Genomic DNA, 18,009 nt, shown 5'->3' on the forward strand with positions numbered 1-18,009 from the left:
TTGATTTTGGTAAGCCTAAGGTTTGGCTAAGTTTTATTCTTGTTTCTCAGTCTCATAATGGCTTCTTTGATTTTCATTGGCACAACTTTGGTCCTCATTTTGATAAACAGCAATAAACGTTTCCAAAGGTGATTGAAAAACTGGAGGAATGACTAGATGCTGAGAGCTCGCTTATACCTGCATTAAGGAGGAAATTAAACACACCTGAGCAATTACAAATGCCTGTGAAGCCATGTGTCCCAAACATTATGGTGCCCTGAAATGGGGGGACTATGTAAAAACACAGCTGTAATTTCTACATGGTGAAACCAAAATGTATAAAAATGGCCTTTAATAAAAATCTGACAATGTGCACTTTAACCACATGTGATTTTTTTTTCTATTACATATCTCAAATTGTGGAATACAGAGGGAAATAAATAAATGATGAGTTTATCCCAAACATTATGGAGGGCACTGTAAGTCAGCTGTATGGCTCATTTATAAAGGTTGATCATGTAATGGAGAACTCAGTGTATATATCCAAATATGCATTTCTTTGAGATGTTTAGCTGAGTCTGAGCATTGTTAAAAATAATGAAGTTACTTTGACTTCTGGAGGCAAATATCTTGCAATGTAAGCAATACTTAGGAAATAGGGTTGATACCACTTTATCGCAGAAATATATTTAATGGAACTTTAGTCAACACTTAAATAACAGAAAATACTTCACAATGACATGTTTAATGCATTCTAATCATGGGGATCCCACTTCCCAATATAATAATAATAATAATAATAAATGTTATTTATGGGCGCCTTTCAAGAGTCTCAAGGACACCTTACAAAAATTTAGCAAGTAGAGGAAAAACATGTAAGCGGAATGAAATAAATAGTAGAGACATGACTAGTACACAAATTAAAGACAGAATTCAATTCAAAACACAATATGAGGCAATTCAAGCACAGATGAAAAGGGAGGGGGACGTGGGGCTAAGGATAGGCAGAGGTGAAGAGATGGGTCTTGAGGCGGGACTGGAAGATGGTGAGGGACACGGAATTGCGGATCAGTTGGGGGGAGGGAGTTCCAGAGCCTGGGAGCTGCCTTGGAGAAGGCTCTGTCCCCAAAACTGTGGAGGTTGGATTTGGCTGGAACATCATTGGCCAATGTTAGGAATGAGAAGGCCAATTCATTCAAGGAAACGCATGCAGGCAGATGTTAAGACGACTTGACCATTCCACAACAGGCTTTGTCGAGAGTGTATTTGGGGATTATTATTGACAGCAAAGCCCAATGTGTCTTGTTGTGTTAAAATGTTGAAACATGGGACTACAGATGCTGGTTTACAAAAATACGACACAAAATGCTAAGGTAACTTAGCAGGTCAGGCAGCATCCCTGGAAAACATAGATGGGTGGTGTTTTGGGTTGGGACAATTCTTCAGGCAGATTATTGGATCGGGGGAGGGGAAGAAAGCTAGAAGAGAGGATGGGCAGGGCAAAGCATGGCAGGTAATAAGTGAACAGGTGTTTTTTGATAGGCAGATAGTTGGACAAAGGCCAGAGATGGAAAAATGTGCGAGACAAAAGAATTGAAGAGTTGCGAATTGTGAAGGCAGAGGTAGGAATGTAGCTGGAGGGGGGCGGGGGAGAAATTGGTGCGAGTCCAAGTCGGGCACAGGGGAGAGTGGCGGGGGGGGGGGAGAAAGGGGGGTGTGGGGGAAGTAGGGTAGGAGGAGGGGGGTTATCTAAAATTAGAAATTTCAGTGGGCATACCGTTGCGTTGGAAGCTACCCAAGAGGAATATGAGGTGTTATTGTACTGAATGATGCAAACTGGCAGTAAATTAGAGAATAGTGACATTTTGAGGAAATAAATGTAGGTATTTTAACAACGAGAATGATCAGGTGAATTATTTATATTGCAAGAAAATTAACAAATTGGCTGAGTTCCAATACAATCTTTCTTTTTGGTTACTTGATAGATAAATTCGGTGTTCTGCAAAGGAAAAGCCATCTTTGCCATCTTCTACTAGGTCAGTTATTTTATACCCAACAGTGTCATAATGATGCATGTAACAACCAAAGATAAATGTGTAGTGTATTAGTAGTTATTAAAGGTATATATATATATATATCTGTGAAAACATTGATTGTTTTTTTAAGTAAAACAAATGTCTTCTGCATGCTCTTTCTAATGATCCCTTTCAGTTGACTTTTAGCTGTACCTTTGTCCAAAAGCTGTAAATATGTTTACTTCAAAATGTGTTTAGTTTTTGTGTAGCAACTTGTTTGCACGTGTTCGCCAAGAGCAAAATGCATGCAACATTCAGGAGTGAATCAGGATCATGATAAAACAATAAATGGCCTCATTCTTACTGATTTAAATCTTTATAATGTGTGAACCATCTAAACATTTTTATAGATATATATTTAACCTTGGACATAATGCTGATTCTAATGCATCCAATTTTCACAAATGAACCAACTGAGAGAAAATCTTTATATTAGACCAAAAGCAGAACTGAAAATGTGACTTTTGTTTGGTTTTCCTTTGTCTCCACTGGTCCATTTCACTTAGAATTTCTTACAACCACATAAAATCTCTTATGGATCTTAAGCTGTAATATGCTTTGTGTATTTTTCCATTTATTTTAATGTTATCTCTTTTCCTGAGCTCTGTGTCTGTAACTTAATGAATGATATGAAAGCATAGTTTCTCAGCTCAAGAATACAGTTATTAGAGTCGGGTTCCTACCTGGAAGCTAAATGTTTCTGATTCCCAGCTAGCAGCAAAATTTGAAATCAATGCTAAAATGTGGCTGCCTAATTGCTTATTTTATCCATCTGCTGTCCCCTCCCCTTCTTATTCAGAATGCAGCGTGGAGCTGATGTGAATCCATCCCTGTGGCACAACCACAACATAAACACATTTGACTTCAGTCCAGTTAATATGCCCAAAACAATTTCTGGTTCAATAAATTTTATGACTGCAATACAAGTACTCCAACTGCCTGAATAGAAGCAAATCGCACCCTTACCCTTTCTTCTAACAAACCCTCCAAGCCATTTCAAAGGACAGCTATTCTTATTGAGCCTTTCTTCATGTACAGAAGAATCCTAAGTTTAAATTGCAACCAGATTAAAAATATTACAATTGGATTGGGGAAAATATTGGACTGAGAACATGTTTTCATTTTGAAGAACATATTTAATAAATTAGCTGGTTATTTACTATAAATGGCATATTTGGGGGTAAATTTTCCACATTGGAATGAATACGACAGGCATCCTGTAAGGCACTTAATCTAGTTATGTGGAACAAATAAACTTTGGTGCCCCTCCAAATTCCAACTTTCACTCACAGTCCAAGAAGTTGCACTGAAGCTAAATTTTATTTGTGACATTGTAAACAAAATGCTTGTGGCTACTGTTGACAGAGACAAGACTAGTAGTATTCATGTGACCAATTATTTATAGAAACATCAACTTTTTAATAACATAAAAATAAATACGCATAGGTTTAATATTTTCATTTTATAGAAAGCATTTAGCACATTGTGGACATTCACATTACATAAAAGTAAAATAGTTTTATTTGGAATAACATGCTCAACTAAGAATTCTGTTCCTCGAAGGAATATTATTACAAAAACTTATTTTGAAACAGAATATGTTTATTACTAAAAGTTTGAGCCCAAACGTTTCTGTGCTATAAGAGATACATCAGAGCAAAAGAGTGTTGGCATTTGTTCATAGTCATACAGCGTGGAAATAGGCCTTTCGGCCCAACTTGCCAACACCGACCAACATTTCCCATCTACACTGGTCCCACCTGCCCGCGTTTGCCCCATATCCTTCTAAACCTGTCCTATCCAGAAACCTATCCAAATGTTTCTTAAATGTTGTGATAGTACCTGCCTCAACTACCTCCTCAAGCAGCTCGTTCCATACACCCACCCCATTTTGTGTGAAACAGTTTTCCCCTCAGGTTCCTATGAAATCTTTTTCCCCTCACTTCAAACTTATGTCCTCTGCTCCTTGATTCCCTTACTCTGAGCAAGAGACTGTGCGTGTACCGATCTATTCCTCTCATGATTTTGTACACCTTGTTGTGTTCAGTATTTACCAATGGTGCAAATAAATGCAGTTCAAATGAATAAAATGCAAGACTTTGTGTTTGTTACCAGAGTGTTGCATTAATCAGCACTCTACATATTTGCATTTTGGCCTTAGATTCATGTTTAAGCATACTCCTTGATGCAATGGATGGTCTGCGTTCACTACTTATTAGATCATCTTGGTGCACATTTCTTCTCATAAAAAAATAAGTAATACAAATGTAAAGATAAGTATATTTACATGCTTCTCAAAAGATGACACAGTTTAAATTGAAGGTATTTTTCATAAGTTAGAGTAATAGGATAAACCCCGCTTGCCGTAAATTCTTATTCTCTGTCAGCACCATTTAAGCCTGAGGTTAAAATACCTTTCGCATTAATGTGGGCACATCGTGCAAAGCTGCATGCAACATCTGCATAAATTTAGTTGTTAGCAATGGTTAATTTCAAACAGTATCGAACTTCGTGATTATGACCTACCATGAATTACCGATTACATGTGTGAAGTAACCCTCCATTATTAGTTGCACATTGAGACACTCCATTAGTAAATCAATAGTTATCTGCTGCAAGTGTTTTGAATCAACTCTCCGCATTTATTAGCAATGCTCCAGCCGTGCTGGATATTGAAACAATGATCTTGCAGCTTTTATCTTTATATTTAAAAAAAATATTTTCTAGCCCTTCGATACCAACCAGATTCAAACCCAGCTAAAGAGAATAGCTTGATAATTGTCAAAGTTTAATTGGAATCAATTTTCTATTTTTATAAACCACTATCTTGCTTCTGCTATGAAAGAACAGTACACTAATCTCTAGAGATGCCACCAAAAGATATTTGAAAGATGGGATTAATTGCTGCACAACATTTATGAACACCAAATGTTTGCAATTTGACTATAGAAACTATGAAATATTTTACTGAAAGACACATGCAAGAGAACTATGAATAGAATTTTCTCTTTATTCATGATGTACTGGGGCAAAATTCCAGACATTCAGCCGTTGTGGTTAAGCATTTGGTGTTGAAAGGTATCAAAGAATCACAAATCCAGTTGAATTTACCAAAGTCAGGGCTTAATTATTTTCAGAAATTTATACAATGTTAAAGTTCCGCTGGAAAAAAATCAGTTAATCAAAAATGGTAATAATTGTTACTCGAACCAAAGAGTTAACATAAAGCAAAATGTATAGATAAAGCTCTTAAACTGTTTTAAACTGTTACACCTGGTTAAGTGGAGGCGATTACAATAATTGAAGTTCAACAATCCTTTTGGAAATGATTGTGGAATGTGGTTTGTAAAGAATGATGTGTGATCTTATGTATTTTTCATCAGAGTATTTAAAGAGAGCCTACTCCATGGGTAACAGAAGTTGCATGTATCCTGGGGTACAGTCAATAGAACAATTGGTGCCTGGTACAGACATCTGTGAATGTTGACCTTTTGACCTGTAAAGAATGCTCTGGAGGTGGGGGAATGCAACTGCTCTTTATGGCCTTGAGGAGATTGAAAAATGTACAGGAGGAAACGACCAAAATTCTCCGACAACTTAAAACTGAATAAATCAGGCAACAGGTTTAATAAATGGAGCTATCTGTGGACTTAGTTTCTGAGATGACTCCCAAGCTAATCTTGGCTCAGTGAATTGAAGGTTAGCCTTCAAGTGAAAGGTTAGAGCTCAGAAAATGGCTAGGGTGAGAGGTGAACATGTGACGAGGATTACTGCAAATTTGGGCACCTGCTTCTTTTTGTCTGAAACATTCACTTTTGGCCAAATGTGCAGCATTTTCAGTATATCATTATGGGGCATACACAAGTTAAAACATGCATACATTTGCACTAAATAGTTCCTGTTCTTTTGGGAATTTACATTCCTCCCATACATTATTAAGTCATTACCAGCCATGTTCAAGGTTATTTTCTTGTAGCTGCTGGGAATATTACCTTTGTGATCTCTGACATGCGAGGTCCTTGGGCTCAGACTATGAACATTCAGGGGTGGGATTTGGCCCAGAGCCAGCAATATGTGGCACTTGACCTGCCATTTGATGTTGCCTCGAGATGGTGATGTGCAAGAGGCGAGCAGCAGAACAACTCTGCCCAACTGATATTTTAAGTTACAGGCAGGACTGTAAGTTACAGGCACAACTGGGCGGCACCATGGCACATTGGTAGAGTTGCTGCCTCACAGCGCCAGAGAACCGGGTTCGATCCTCACTATGGGTGCTGTCTGTACGGAGTTTGTTCCTTCTCCCGTCTTCCCTGCATGCCCTGGTTTCCACCCGCATTCCAAAGATACGCAAGTGTGTAGTTTAGATTTTAGAGATACAGCGCGGAAACAGGCCCTTCAGCCCACTGAGTCCGTGCTGACTAACGATCACCCCCTACCCTAGCACTATCCTACACGCTAGGGACAATTTATTATTTTTTTTACCGAAGCCAATTTGGTTCTCGGCCTTGGCTTCACAATTGGCTTCTGCTAATTGTCCCTATCATGCAGGATGGAACTAGTGTGTGGGTGATCGATGGTCAGCACGGAATCAGTGGGTCGAAGGGCCTGTTTCCACACTGTATCTCCAAAACTAAAACTAAACTGAAACTGAAGATGCTACAAGGGCACCAGGTATTTACCTTGACAAGTTGAGAGCTTGGGGGGCAAGGGGAGGTGGGATGATGGGTGAAGGGCCTCATCAAGGCATGGGCAACTCTTGCATGCTTGCGTTCCAAGTCCAATGCTACTTGAGTCCCATAAGGTCTGATGTCCAAGTTTGAACAGGGGTGGCGGGAGGGGGCGGGGTGGTTTGGTGAGGAAGTGGTAGGGCATGAGGAGGGAGGGGGTTGTTAACAGAGTGGAAGGGTGCAGAATACAGCTGTGCAAAATAAAATGTAGTTTTGAATGAAACGCTCTTCGTGTTGGTCCCGGCTTAGTGAAGCAGCTGCACGCTGACTTTATATCTGACAACACAAAGGACAGTGAAACAGCAAAGCAAGTAGGCAAAGCAAAGAGACAAAAGCAGTGATCAGCTAACACAGCTCCACACAGCCTGACTAATTTATGAGTAAAAAACTGTGCAGTTCACTCGATCAGCGCTCTAAGGAGGCGGCTAGAATGGGAGGAAGTTTTCATTGACTCTTCCACGCAACTGGGGAAACCACTGGAGATACTTTGCAGTTTGAACTTTATCAGGGTCTACGCTTAATCAATACGCTATTGGAAAAAGAATTAATTACTAAAGCAGAATAAAACAGCTGCATTTTAAACCAAGGAGCCATCAATTCTGTAATCTTTCAGTTACAGCTTAGATGCAGCGAGGATCATTTTGGCTTCACGTAATGAGGAACTGAGGGAGTCTCCTCGTGAATGATTTGGGAATTTGCATTAGTCGGTTTCAATCTGTTTACCATCACTGCATGTGGTTTTAACCTTTCTTCATTCTCCAGTTTTATCTGATAAATTATCAAATCCGTGCCATTTCCACATAATTTCACCATCCACCGCAGGGGAGGGATTGAGTGCTACAATCATCGGTGCCATGAGAAAGAGTCTTAACCTCCTTCCATCCCCTTTTTTCAGTGGATTTAGGACTGATTGGTTTCAAGCCGGACAAACCTCTATTGTACAATTCCAGGGTCAGGGACCTGCCTGTTAAAGAAACAGTAATTTGAACACAGTCTGTAAACGTTTCATCTGTAATTTCCATAATGGTGAATTTCAAGGAGGGTTGTGGGGGTTATGGGAGATGAATTAGGTTTTTAGTGAACTCATTAGGAAGCCAAACAGAGTTTAGACAGCAAGGCAGTGAACATAGCTGTAATCAGTTCTGCTCCCTTTGTTCCCTGCCTTCAGGACATGTATGGAAACTTCTTGGCAGGGACTGATGAGTATATGCTGAGAGAGGCTGGAATCTGATGGTTGACTTGTTGATTTGTAAACCCTTAATTCATTAGTACTCCAATTAATCCCTTATTTCTTCGAGGAAATTACACGATTAATAAGCCTTCATATCTATTTACACCAACACCTTGTAACTCTACTCTGGAGTCAAGTCGGACATTTGGATGCGATAGTTTGCACACAGTAGCGAGAGAGCCATTATTAATTAAACTGTACTGAATAATTCTCACAACTGATTGTCATTTAAACAATTGAATCTGCAACTAGACAATATAAAGCTGGGAGTAACTCAGCAAGTCAGGCAGCATCTCTGCAGAAAAGGAATAGGTGATGTTTTGGGTCGAGGCCAAACTGATTCAGAGCTAGTATCACAGATAGAACCGAATTTGAGCTAACAGGTTTTTTTAAGCTGACAGCTTTATGGAATGCCCACCTTTTTTTTTTAGTGGTTTGCAAGAACCGAAAGCACTTTCCAGAAAATTGATGCGTTTTGCTGTATTAATTTTCACGCTCATTTCAATTAATTTAATATGACCCAGATTTCCTTCCTCGGGCTTAGTTTCACTAATTAGGACTGCAACACCTAGAATCACCACTTCTTTAAAAAAAAAAAGAAAGCTGGCTAAATGCAGATCTGAGGAAGCTGCAAACTAAAGCAGGGTATCAAGTGACTAAACCAATATTAGACGGAAATGCTTCATGCCACAGCTATCTGCAAGGAGACAACCTGCTTTTAAGAGATGTGAGGACGATTTGGACTATTGCTGTTCCAGCTGAATGCACTGGAAACAATGGTATCTTTGAGACGAGGCACCTAGATAACCTCTGGGGCCAATTAGTATAATTTCTGTTGAATCGGCAGAATCGTTCATTCCCCTCTCTTGGTGAAATGGGGTGGGGCAGTTAAACTGCAAAATCCCTCTTTTGGACTGAGGTCTTTATTAGGTGTGTGAAGAGAATTTTAGACATCGAAATCTATTATCCTGGGGAAATCCCCTTCTTTGTCGCTTTGAGCTGACACAATGTGCATGCAGCCGACAGACTTCACCAGGTGAAGAACCACATTGCATTATAAACAAATCTGTGGGCACAGCGGCACGGCTAGGGAGCTGCTGCCTCTCGGCTCAAGTGACCCAGGTTCAATCCTGACCTCTGACATCGACTGAGTTGCACATTCTCCCTGTGACTACCACAACTGTTTCCTCCCATATCCCAGTGACTTAGAATTGCGGCACCGACCCGGGTTCGATCCTCACCACAGATGCTCTCTGAGCAGAGTTTGTACCTTCTTCCCCGTGACCACGTGGATTTTCTCCGGGTGCTCCGGTTTCCTCACACACTCCAAAGACGTACAGGTTTGAGGGGTAATAGGCTTCGGTAAAGATTGTAAATTGTCCCTAGTGAGTAGGATAGTGCTAGTGTATGGAGATCGCTGGTCGACACAGATTCAGTGGGCCGAAGGGCCTGTTTACACACTATATCTCTAAATTAAAGATGCAGGCTGTCAGGATAATCTGTTACTATAAATCGTCCCATTACGCCATTGGTTGATAGGATGGAGGGGGAGTTGATGGGAAAGTGGGGAGAATAAAATGGCATTAGTGCAAATAGGTTGGTGTGGACTTGGTGGGTCAATGGCTTATTTTTGCCTTATATAGGATAAGGTAAACAGAGATGTGTGGGACAAATAGTTTTTACATGGGGAGTGGTGGGGGCCTGGAACACACTGCCAGGGGTGGTGGTGGAGACTGATATGATAGTGGTGCTTAAGAGGCTTTTGGATAGGCACATGGAAGTGCAGGGAATAGAGGGATATGGATCATGTACAGACAGATAAGATCAGTTTAACTTGGCATCATATTCAACACAAACATTGTGGTTCCAGTGCTGCACTGTTCTGTTCTATATGACTCTAAAATGGAAAGAATGCCAAGACGTTTATACCTGTGGCAATGCAAAAATATTATTTAATATCCCCATGTCCAAAGATTTAGTAGTTAATGTTCCCATTTCTTACTAACATATTTCACAAATTGCAAGAACCCAAACTCTTGATGAGCTTCACGTGCATCACTAGAGGCTGTTCCACCCCCACAGCTGATAGCAACATGGTTATGTGAGCACACATACATGTTCAACACCTGGCGGCTACTCAGATGGGGAGAGCAAGCAGACAGGGGCAATATTGCCATTTTCAGTCATCAAGGGTCATTCAATTTACTGTGCAGAGCTGAGTTATCCCCACCTCGTGTCTCTAATCTACATCAGTCTTGTTCATCGGGTGAATAATTTTGTTAGCAACACTGAATCATGTCACAATGTTATAAAATGGCTTCAGGAGCATTCAATCCCGATTAAGAAGTGTGGCGGTGATCACTTACTGAGAACTAGGTGTCACGTTTATGATGATTGCACTGTGAGTGCAATATTAAAGCCGAAGGTACCAAATTTAACTCTGGATACCAAGTGGGAGTGGAGTGAGTAGGTGTAGTGGGCTTAAAGCGGTGGCTGGCCAGAGGTTGCCACACTCCCACGGTGCTGCTCCAAAACGCCCTCCCCAGCACCACCTCCCGATGCTTTTCCCAGTGTGATTCCTACATTGAATGCTGGGCAGCTGTGGACTCAATTAATATGCCCACTATCTACCTCATCGTAGACCCTCTGACTATCTTTAATCAGACTTGACTGGACTTTATCTTGCACTAAACGCTATTCCCTTTATCATGTATCATGTGGGCGGCTCGATTGTAATCATGTATTGTCACACCGCTGATTGGTTAGCAAGCAACAAAAGCTTTTCTCTGTACCTCGGTCCATGTGACAATAAACTAAACTAAACTAATGAGCATGTTGAGAGCTGATGGTGACATATGCATCACAATATAATCTTAACTGAACTGGCTAAAACTGACAGCAGAGAGGATGGAATGGATGTGAGATACATCATTCATCTTTTCCAGCTTTTATTTTTGGTCCTCGAAGAAGTCTATCCAATAAACTCAAATGAACCCCATTACCACCCTGTCCAATCCAAATGCCTCTCCCTCCAAGCATTAGCATCTCTCTACAACCCCACCTGGCCCTCTCACCCCTCCCTTGCGCTTCCCAACACTAACATTGACAAAGACTTCAAAACATGTTTTCTGGACAGACTCGTGCTAACTTTTGCTCATTTGCAGGCCCAGATATTCCTCAGAGTGGGAAGAGTTGTAGCAGAAATTAAGGGAGGCCTACACGTTATAAAGACCAAGAGCACAGATGAACATTAGGGTGGCACAGTGGCGCAGCGGTAGAATTGTTGCCTTACAGCGCCAGAGACACAGGTTCAATCCTGACTATGGGTACTGTCTGTACAGAGTTTGTACGTTCTCCCTGTGACCACGTGAGTTTTCTCTGGGTGTTCCGGATTCCTCCCACATCCTAAAGACGCACAGGTTTGTACGTTAATTGGCTTCTGTAAATTGTCCCTTGAGTGCAGGATAGAACTAGTGTATGGGTGATTGTGGTCGGCGAGGACTCTGTAGGCCGAAGGGCCTGTTTTGGCAAGGGGAGCTGTTTGGATTTAAGAGGATGATTCCGGATGCAGTGGCTGAATATGCCAAGCTGTTTGTAGGATAAAAAATGAGAAGCTAGTGCAACTTGGGTGGGGGAGGGATAGAGAGAGAAGGAATGCCGGGGCTACCCGAAGTGAGAGAAATCAATATTCATACCACTGGGCTGTAAGCTGCCCAAGCGAAATAAGAGATGTTGTTCCTCCAATTTGCATTTATCCTCACTCTGACAATGGAGGAAACCGAGGACAGAAAGGTCTGTGTAGAAATGGGAAGGAGAATTAAAGTGTCCAGCAACCGGGAGATCAGGTCGGTTCACGCGGGCTGAGTGAAGGTGTTCCGCAAAATGATCGCCCAGTCTGCGTTTGGTCTCGCCGATGTATAAGAGTCGACAGCTTGAACAACGGATACAGTAGATGAGGTTGGAGGAGGTGCAAGTGAACCTCTGCCTAACCTGAAAGGACTGTCGGGGTCCCTGGAGAGAGTTGAAGGAGGAGGTATAGTGACAGGTGTTGCATCTTCTGCGGTTGCAGGGGAAGGTGCCTGGGGAGGGGGTGGTTTGGGTGGGAAGGGATGAGTTAACCAGGGAGTTGCGGAGGGAAGGATCTTTGCGGAAGGCGGAAAGGGGTGGAGATGGGAAAATGTGGCCAGTGGTGGGATCCCGTTGGAGGTGGCGGAAATTCCGGTTGCATGCGACGGCTGATGGGGTGGAATGTAAGGACAAGGTGGACTGTGTCCCTGTTGCGAGTAGGGGGAGGGGGAGCAAGGGTGGAGCTGCAGGGTACCGAGGAGACACAAGTGAGGGCCTCATCTATGATGGGCGAGGGGAACCCCCCCGTTCCCTAAAGAATGAAGACATCTCGTATGTCCTAGTTTGGAGCACCTCATCTTGGGCGCAGATGCGGCGTAGATGGAGGAATTGGGAGTAGGGGATAGAGTCTTTGCAGGAAGCAGGGTGGGAAGAAGTGTGGTTGAGATGATTGTGGGAATCAGTGGGTTTGTAATAGACATCAGTCAATAGTCTATTTCCTGTGATGGAGACTGTGAGATCAAGAAAGGGGAGGGAAGTGTCGGAGATGTAAGTGTCCAAGTAAATTTGAGTGCAGGATGAAAATTTGTGGTGAAGTTGATGACGACCATAAGTTCTGTATGGGTGCAGGAGGTAGCACCGATGCGGTCATCAATATAATGGAGATAGTGTTCGGGGATAGGGCCAGTGTACGCCTGGAACAGGGATTGTTCAACGTACCCTACAAAGAGGCAGGCATAGCTGGGCCCATGCGGGTGCCCATAGCTTTGCCTTGAACTTGGAGGAAGTGAGAGGAGTCAAAGGAGAAGCTATTAAGGGTGAGGACCAGCTCCGCTAGGTGGAGTAGAGTGTTAGTAGAGGGAAATTGGATGGTTCTGCAGTCGAGAAAGAAACGGAGGGCTTTAAGGCCTTCCTGGTGGGGGATGGAGGTGTAGAGTGATTGATCGTCAATAGTAAAGATGAGTGAGTGGGGGCTAGGAAAGAGGCAAGGGGGGCTGTTTGGATTTAGGAGGATGATTCCAGATGTGGTGGCTGAATATGTCATCATGGCATGATTGTGGTTGGATATAATCTGAATCCAGAATCTAAAGACAGATGTTTTTGGACAGGATGTTAAACCAGCTGACATTATGAAGGCAGGTCAACTGAAGCTTGGCAGAATGGTGCTGTAAGGCAGCAACTGCAACCAGGGCAGCATGTTGGCACAGTGGTAGAGTTGCTGCCTTACAGCGCCAGAGACCTGGGTTCGATCCTGACCATGGGTATTGTCTGTACGGAGTTTGAACGTTCTCCCTGTGACCCCCTGGGTTTTCTCTGGGTGCTCCGGTTTCCTCCCACATTCCAAAGATGTTCAGGTTTGTAAGTTAATTGGCTTCTGTAAATTGTAAAAAATTGTCCGTAGTTTGTAAGATAGTGCATGGGGTGATCGCTGGTCAGCACATACTCATTGGGCCGAATGGCCTTTTTCCATGCTAAATCTTTAAAGTCTAAATGGTTAGCATGGTCCCATCTGCAAATGTTACCAAGGGATGAGATGGAGACTAGGCTAAGGCTGGAAGCAATGGCTTTGATCTTCCCGATGTTCTCTTGAAGTATGTTGTGACCAGCATGACGATGTCATTTGTGCATATTATTTGCATTCTGAGGTGGCTAAGTGAAGTGAAATGTAAGAATTTGACTCGGGTATCTTTTTCTAAAATTCCTAGATGATCGCTGTAGATCAGTTTACATCACCTTTCCCAAATAATTTACAAAAATGAATATTCCCTGCTAAAAATACTGGTCTCTTTTTTTTTCTCTTACTGATTATAATGGGATCTGAAGCCTATTCTGTGCCTGACAGCCAATTAGTGAATACATTTGAGTTAATAAGCCTGCTCTATAGGAACTAGTAGCGACATTTTACAAGTGAAATGAAAAAAAAACACACTCAAAGTACACACATTCACAATTCAAACATACAAGTACTGGGCAACCATTACCTACAGAAAAACCATTTAGCACCAAGCAGGTACAACTCACTCCCAGCTTTCTGCTTCCAGGTCACATTATTGATCTGTTGCCTGACTTGGTTTCTTTGCTGGACAAATGGAAACGTTTTATACGGTGTATTCAAGGGCAGCTTAATATAGCAGACATTTCTCTGTGTCTTTCAGGCCACAGCTCATGCTAGTTATAAATGTGCCCTATGAAGAGAGGCAGAAAGGAATTTGCATAAATGAATGGGTGAGGTATATTGCATTGCTTCATTGGAAGGTGAAGCTTAAAGACAGATCTAATACCTTAATCTACTTTTGTAGCCCTTGCATGCTTATATTATGATCTATCTCTGCCTAATTTGATTTTAAGTAGCAGCATGCACATTTTGTTTATCATTTAGCAAGTCTTTAGGCTCAGTGTTACCAGAGGCTTAATCCTGCCTCAGCACGGAGCAGCAATGGCTACAGCCTCTTTGCCTGATGTGTTGTGAATGAAGCCGCTTTCTGTCAGTAACATGTGGTCTCTTCACTGGAGAGCCCTGCGCAAATCCTGTGTAAATAGAGGGAGACTAACAAAAGATGAGCCCCTGCAGCTCTGAGCATTTGGAGTCATTTGGGGGTTGAATGTGCTAAATGCTGTTTATACCGCCTGAAAAGTTGAGGAGAATGGAGCATAAAATCCCTTCTCTTCTCTCTCCCCCTCTATCTCCCCCCCCCCCCCTCCCTCTCTCAACCCCATCCCTCTCTCTCCCACTCTTCCCTCTCTCTCTCCCACCCTTCCTCTCTCTCTCTTCCCCTTCTCTCTCTCTTTCTTCCCCCTTCTCTCTCTCCCCTTCTCTCCCCTCTTCTCTCCCCCCCTTTTCTCCCCATTCTCTCTCCCCCCTTCTCTCAGCCCCCTTCTCTCAGCTCCCTTCTCTCTCCCTCCTTCTCTCTCCCCCCTTCTCTCTCCCCCCTTCTCTCTCCCTCCTTCTCTCTCCCTCCTTCTCTCTCCCTCCTTCTCTCTCCCCCTTCTCTCTCCCTCCTTCTCTCTCCCCCCTTGTCTCTCCCCCCTTGTCTCTCCCCCCTTGTCTCTCCCCCCTTGTCTCTCCCCCCCCTTGTCTCTCCCCCTTGTCTCTCCCCCTTGTCTCTCCCCCTTGTCTCTCCCCCTTGTCTCTCCCCCTTGTCTCTCCCCCTTCTCTCTCCCCCTTCTCTCTCCCCCTTCTCTCTCCCCCTTCTCTCTCCCCCTTCTCTCTCCCCCTTCTCTCTCCCCCTTCTCTCTCCCCCTTCTCTCTCCCCCCTCTCTCTCCCCCCTCTCTCCCTCTCTCTCTCTCCCCTCTCTCCCCCCTCCCCCCACCTTTACATCTCCTTTCCCTTACTTGAGGGGTGGGGGAGTGGAGCAAGGGGTGGGGGAGTGTTGGTGGGAGGTTGTTCTGGGCCAGAGAAGCTTGGGGAAAGCCCATGAGGAGTGATTTTTAGTGCTCCTTCGAGGATAAAGAAGGTGGCATGGGTCACTGTCTTCTCTTTAACATAGGAAAACCCACACAGTTCGTAAACGTTGTATTCAACAAAAGAAAGTGCAGCTGTTACACTGAACTCCAGAGCAGCATGTCGTGCCCTGCTTAATATCTGGTCACTTCAAAATAAACCTTACACAAAAATTCAATTGTAACGAGCAGAAGCGTGCAACACAGCATGGTGGAAAGAGAGTCTAATAATGAAGGGTTCAGGTACTGGCCATTTCAGGCATATTAAGTGGAAAGTTTTACATTTTATGCAGGAAAATAAAATTAACCCTAGTATTACAGATAAAGCAAGCCAAGAAAATAAAATTACTCACAAGAAAAACAAATAAATCAAACAACCAAATAAATCAGCACACTCTCTTAACCTATGTTTACCACTGTATTAAAGCTTGAAATTTGATGCATTACCGATTATGCTAAATTAATACGGTTATGTGGGATTCACTTGAGATAGTTCATAATAAACTAATATTCTATTAAATCTGAAAATATTTTTATCAGCTCATTTTCCTTTCTTCTCCATCTCATTTTCTAATGTGTGCACATACATACTTCTGATACCAGGTTTTTTTTCTGGGCGTAGATTTTTTTTCCTCTCCCCAGGCACAGCTTTCCAAAACTGCCCTAGGCTACAGCACAGCACCTCAGATCCCCGAGGCCCAGTGGCTGACTCCTAATAGCCACTCTCCATCTGTGTCACACGGACAGATGATAAGACATTTCCACTTTCTGTTTTGGAGTAGACATACGCACAGGTTAAAATGCCATAGTTGCCAAGAAGCAGTCAGAAGCCATTAGCATTTGGGAAAATTTGCCCTGCAGCATTCCTTCCTGGCATCGTGGAAGAGGGTGTAAATCACCAGCATTCTGCGCTCGGCAATTGTAATGAGGCTCTACGAATGTTTCTGGTCCAGCATCATTTTTATGATTATTTCCACCTTTTTGGCTCGCCGTCATGATTCACGTTCGTGGAGAGGTAACAAAAGTTAGTGGTAGATGAAGGGTTTGTGCGCTGACATTTGTGCAGATGGAGGGAGCCGCGCTGCCTTGGGGCTGGGTGACTGTAATGAAGTGACTTGTCAGTCTGTAAATACTGGGGGTCGCCTCTCCAACGTGATGGAGGGTATCACATTGCAGTGAAAATGGAAATGTCAATAAAATTAATCTGCCAACTCTTTGCTGTGGCTTTTTTTTGTCTCCGCCCCCCCCCCCCCCCCCCCCCCCCCTCAGCTGTTGTGGCCACAGTGGTAAAACAAAACTGTTAACTAGCACAAAAGTTGACATAGAAAAGGATCCGTGTTTAATGCGAGTGCTGAGTGCCACCAACCCTGGTAATCACATAACCAAAGGACAGTTGTAGCATTAGCTGCTGCATTTGTAGCATTCCTTAGGAAGCTATGTGGTTCTGGCTACTCAGAGTCCTAAGTTTATTGTTTTAGGCTTTCCTGAACAAGGTTTTTACTTAGCAAGGGATTTATGGCATTTACTCCTAATGAATGTCTATTCTTAAATTACAAAACCCACAGTCTCAGCGCTATTTCCAGATGTCCTTCCAGGACTTTAGCTTCTTAAACATCAGCAGGGAGCACAAACTCTATGCTTCTCTGTTTTCTTCTTTCGTGTGGCTTTAGGCAAATGATGTGCAAGAGAAAACATAGCGTTGAATATTTAAAAAAATCCAACGCTGTTTCAGTATCCTTCATTTATTTTGCATTTGATTATACTTTGGGTCTCTTCTTTCTTCTTTCTTTTTAATGTTATTGGTTCAAATATTAATGGGGAAATATGATATATATAGGTGCTCTGATTGATGCCTCTCAAAAACAGGAGGACAAGCACGTATGAATTTTAAGAAAGTACGAGACCAGGAATGCCTTGGTGCAGAGTTTTTTTAGATACATAATTTAGATGCCCTCTAGGCAGGCTTTCAAGGCATTTTTGCCTGAGGGTAAAGAAAAATAACTATGACTGTTAAAAGTAAATGATTTTTGCAAATGCACAATTAATGCAAGGAAAGGCTGAACAGTGGTGAGAGTAGATAGAGGTAACTCCTGATTTAAAGAATGCACCCTGCCTTGATACATGTATCTAATGTACCTTATTCTCTTAAATACGAGAGTGGAAAGCAGTGATGCAAGGAGACGGAGGGTGTCATTCCATGCAAATGCTGTGGGGGGAGGGTGCGATGATGAACTCTGATCTGTTCTGTGTAGTGAACCATGATACAGTTACTTACACCTTATGCAAAAATCCCTACAATGCGCGGATCTTATTTCTTGGCTTTCAAGTCCTTATCTAGTTTCACTTGGAAAACCTGCACCCAACCCATCCCACATATTTAAGGCGCAAAGTCAGATCAAAATGAAATTGTTATGGAAGCTTTTAAACTCTACATAAATATACTTGACAGAGGGCTACTTCTCTCCATCAGAGGCACTGCAATAATTGAAT

General features: G+C 42.6%; 1 protein-coding gene across 9 annotated transcripts in view; it reads left to right on the forward strand.

Annotated features, from left to right (window-relative positions):
* Positions 1-18,009, forward strand: part of meis2 (Meis homeobox 2) — a 124,337-nt gene that overhangs the window by 31,869 nt on the left and 74,459 nt on the right. For 5 of the 9 annotated variants that reach the window (XM_033026951.1, XM_033026955.1, XM_033026956.1 and 2 more), the window contains exon 8: positions 1,965-2,015. The exons of the other annotated variants lie outside the window; for them this stretch is intronic. In XM_033026951.1, coding sequence (XP_032882842.1) covers positions 1,965-2,015 — 51 coding nt within the window. The remainder of the gene's footprint in view (positions 1-1,964; positions 2,016-18,009) is intronic. 9 annotated transcript variants of the gene reach the window in all.

This window comes from Amblyraja radiata, chromosome 9, assembly GCF_010909765.2.
Source record: "Amblyraja radiata isolate CabotCenter1 chromosome 9, sAmbRad1.1.pri, whole genome shotgun sequence".
In the NCBI taxonomy this organism is placed as follows: Eukaryota; Metazoa; Chordata; class Chondrichthyes; order Rajiformes; family Rajidae; genus Amblyraja; species Amblyraja radiata.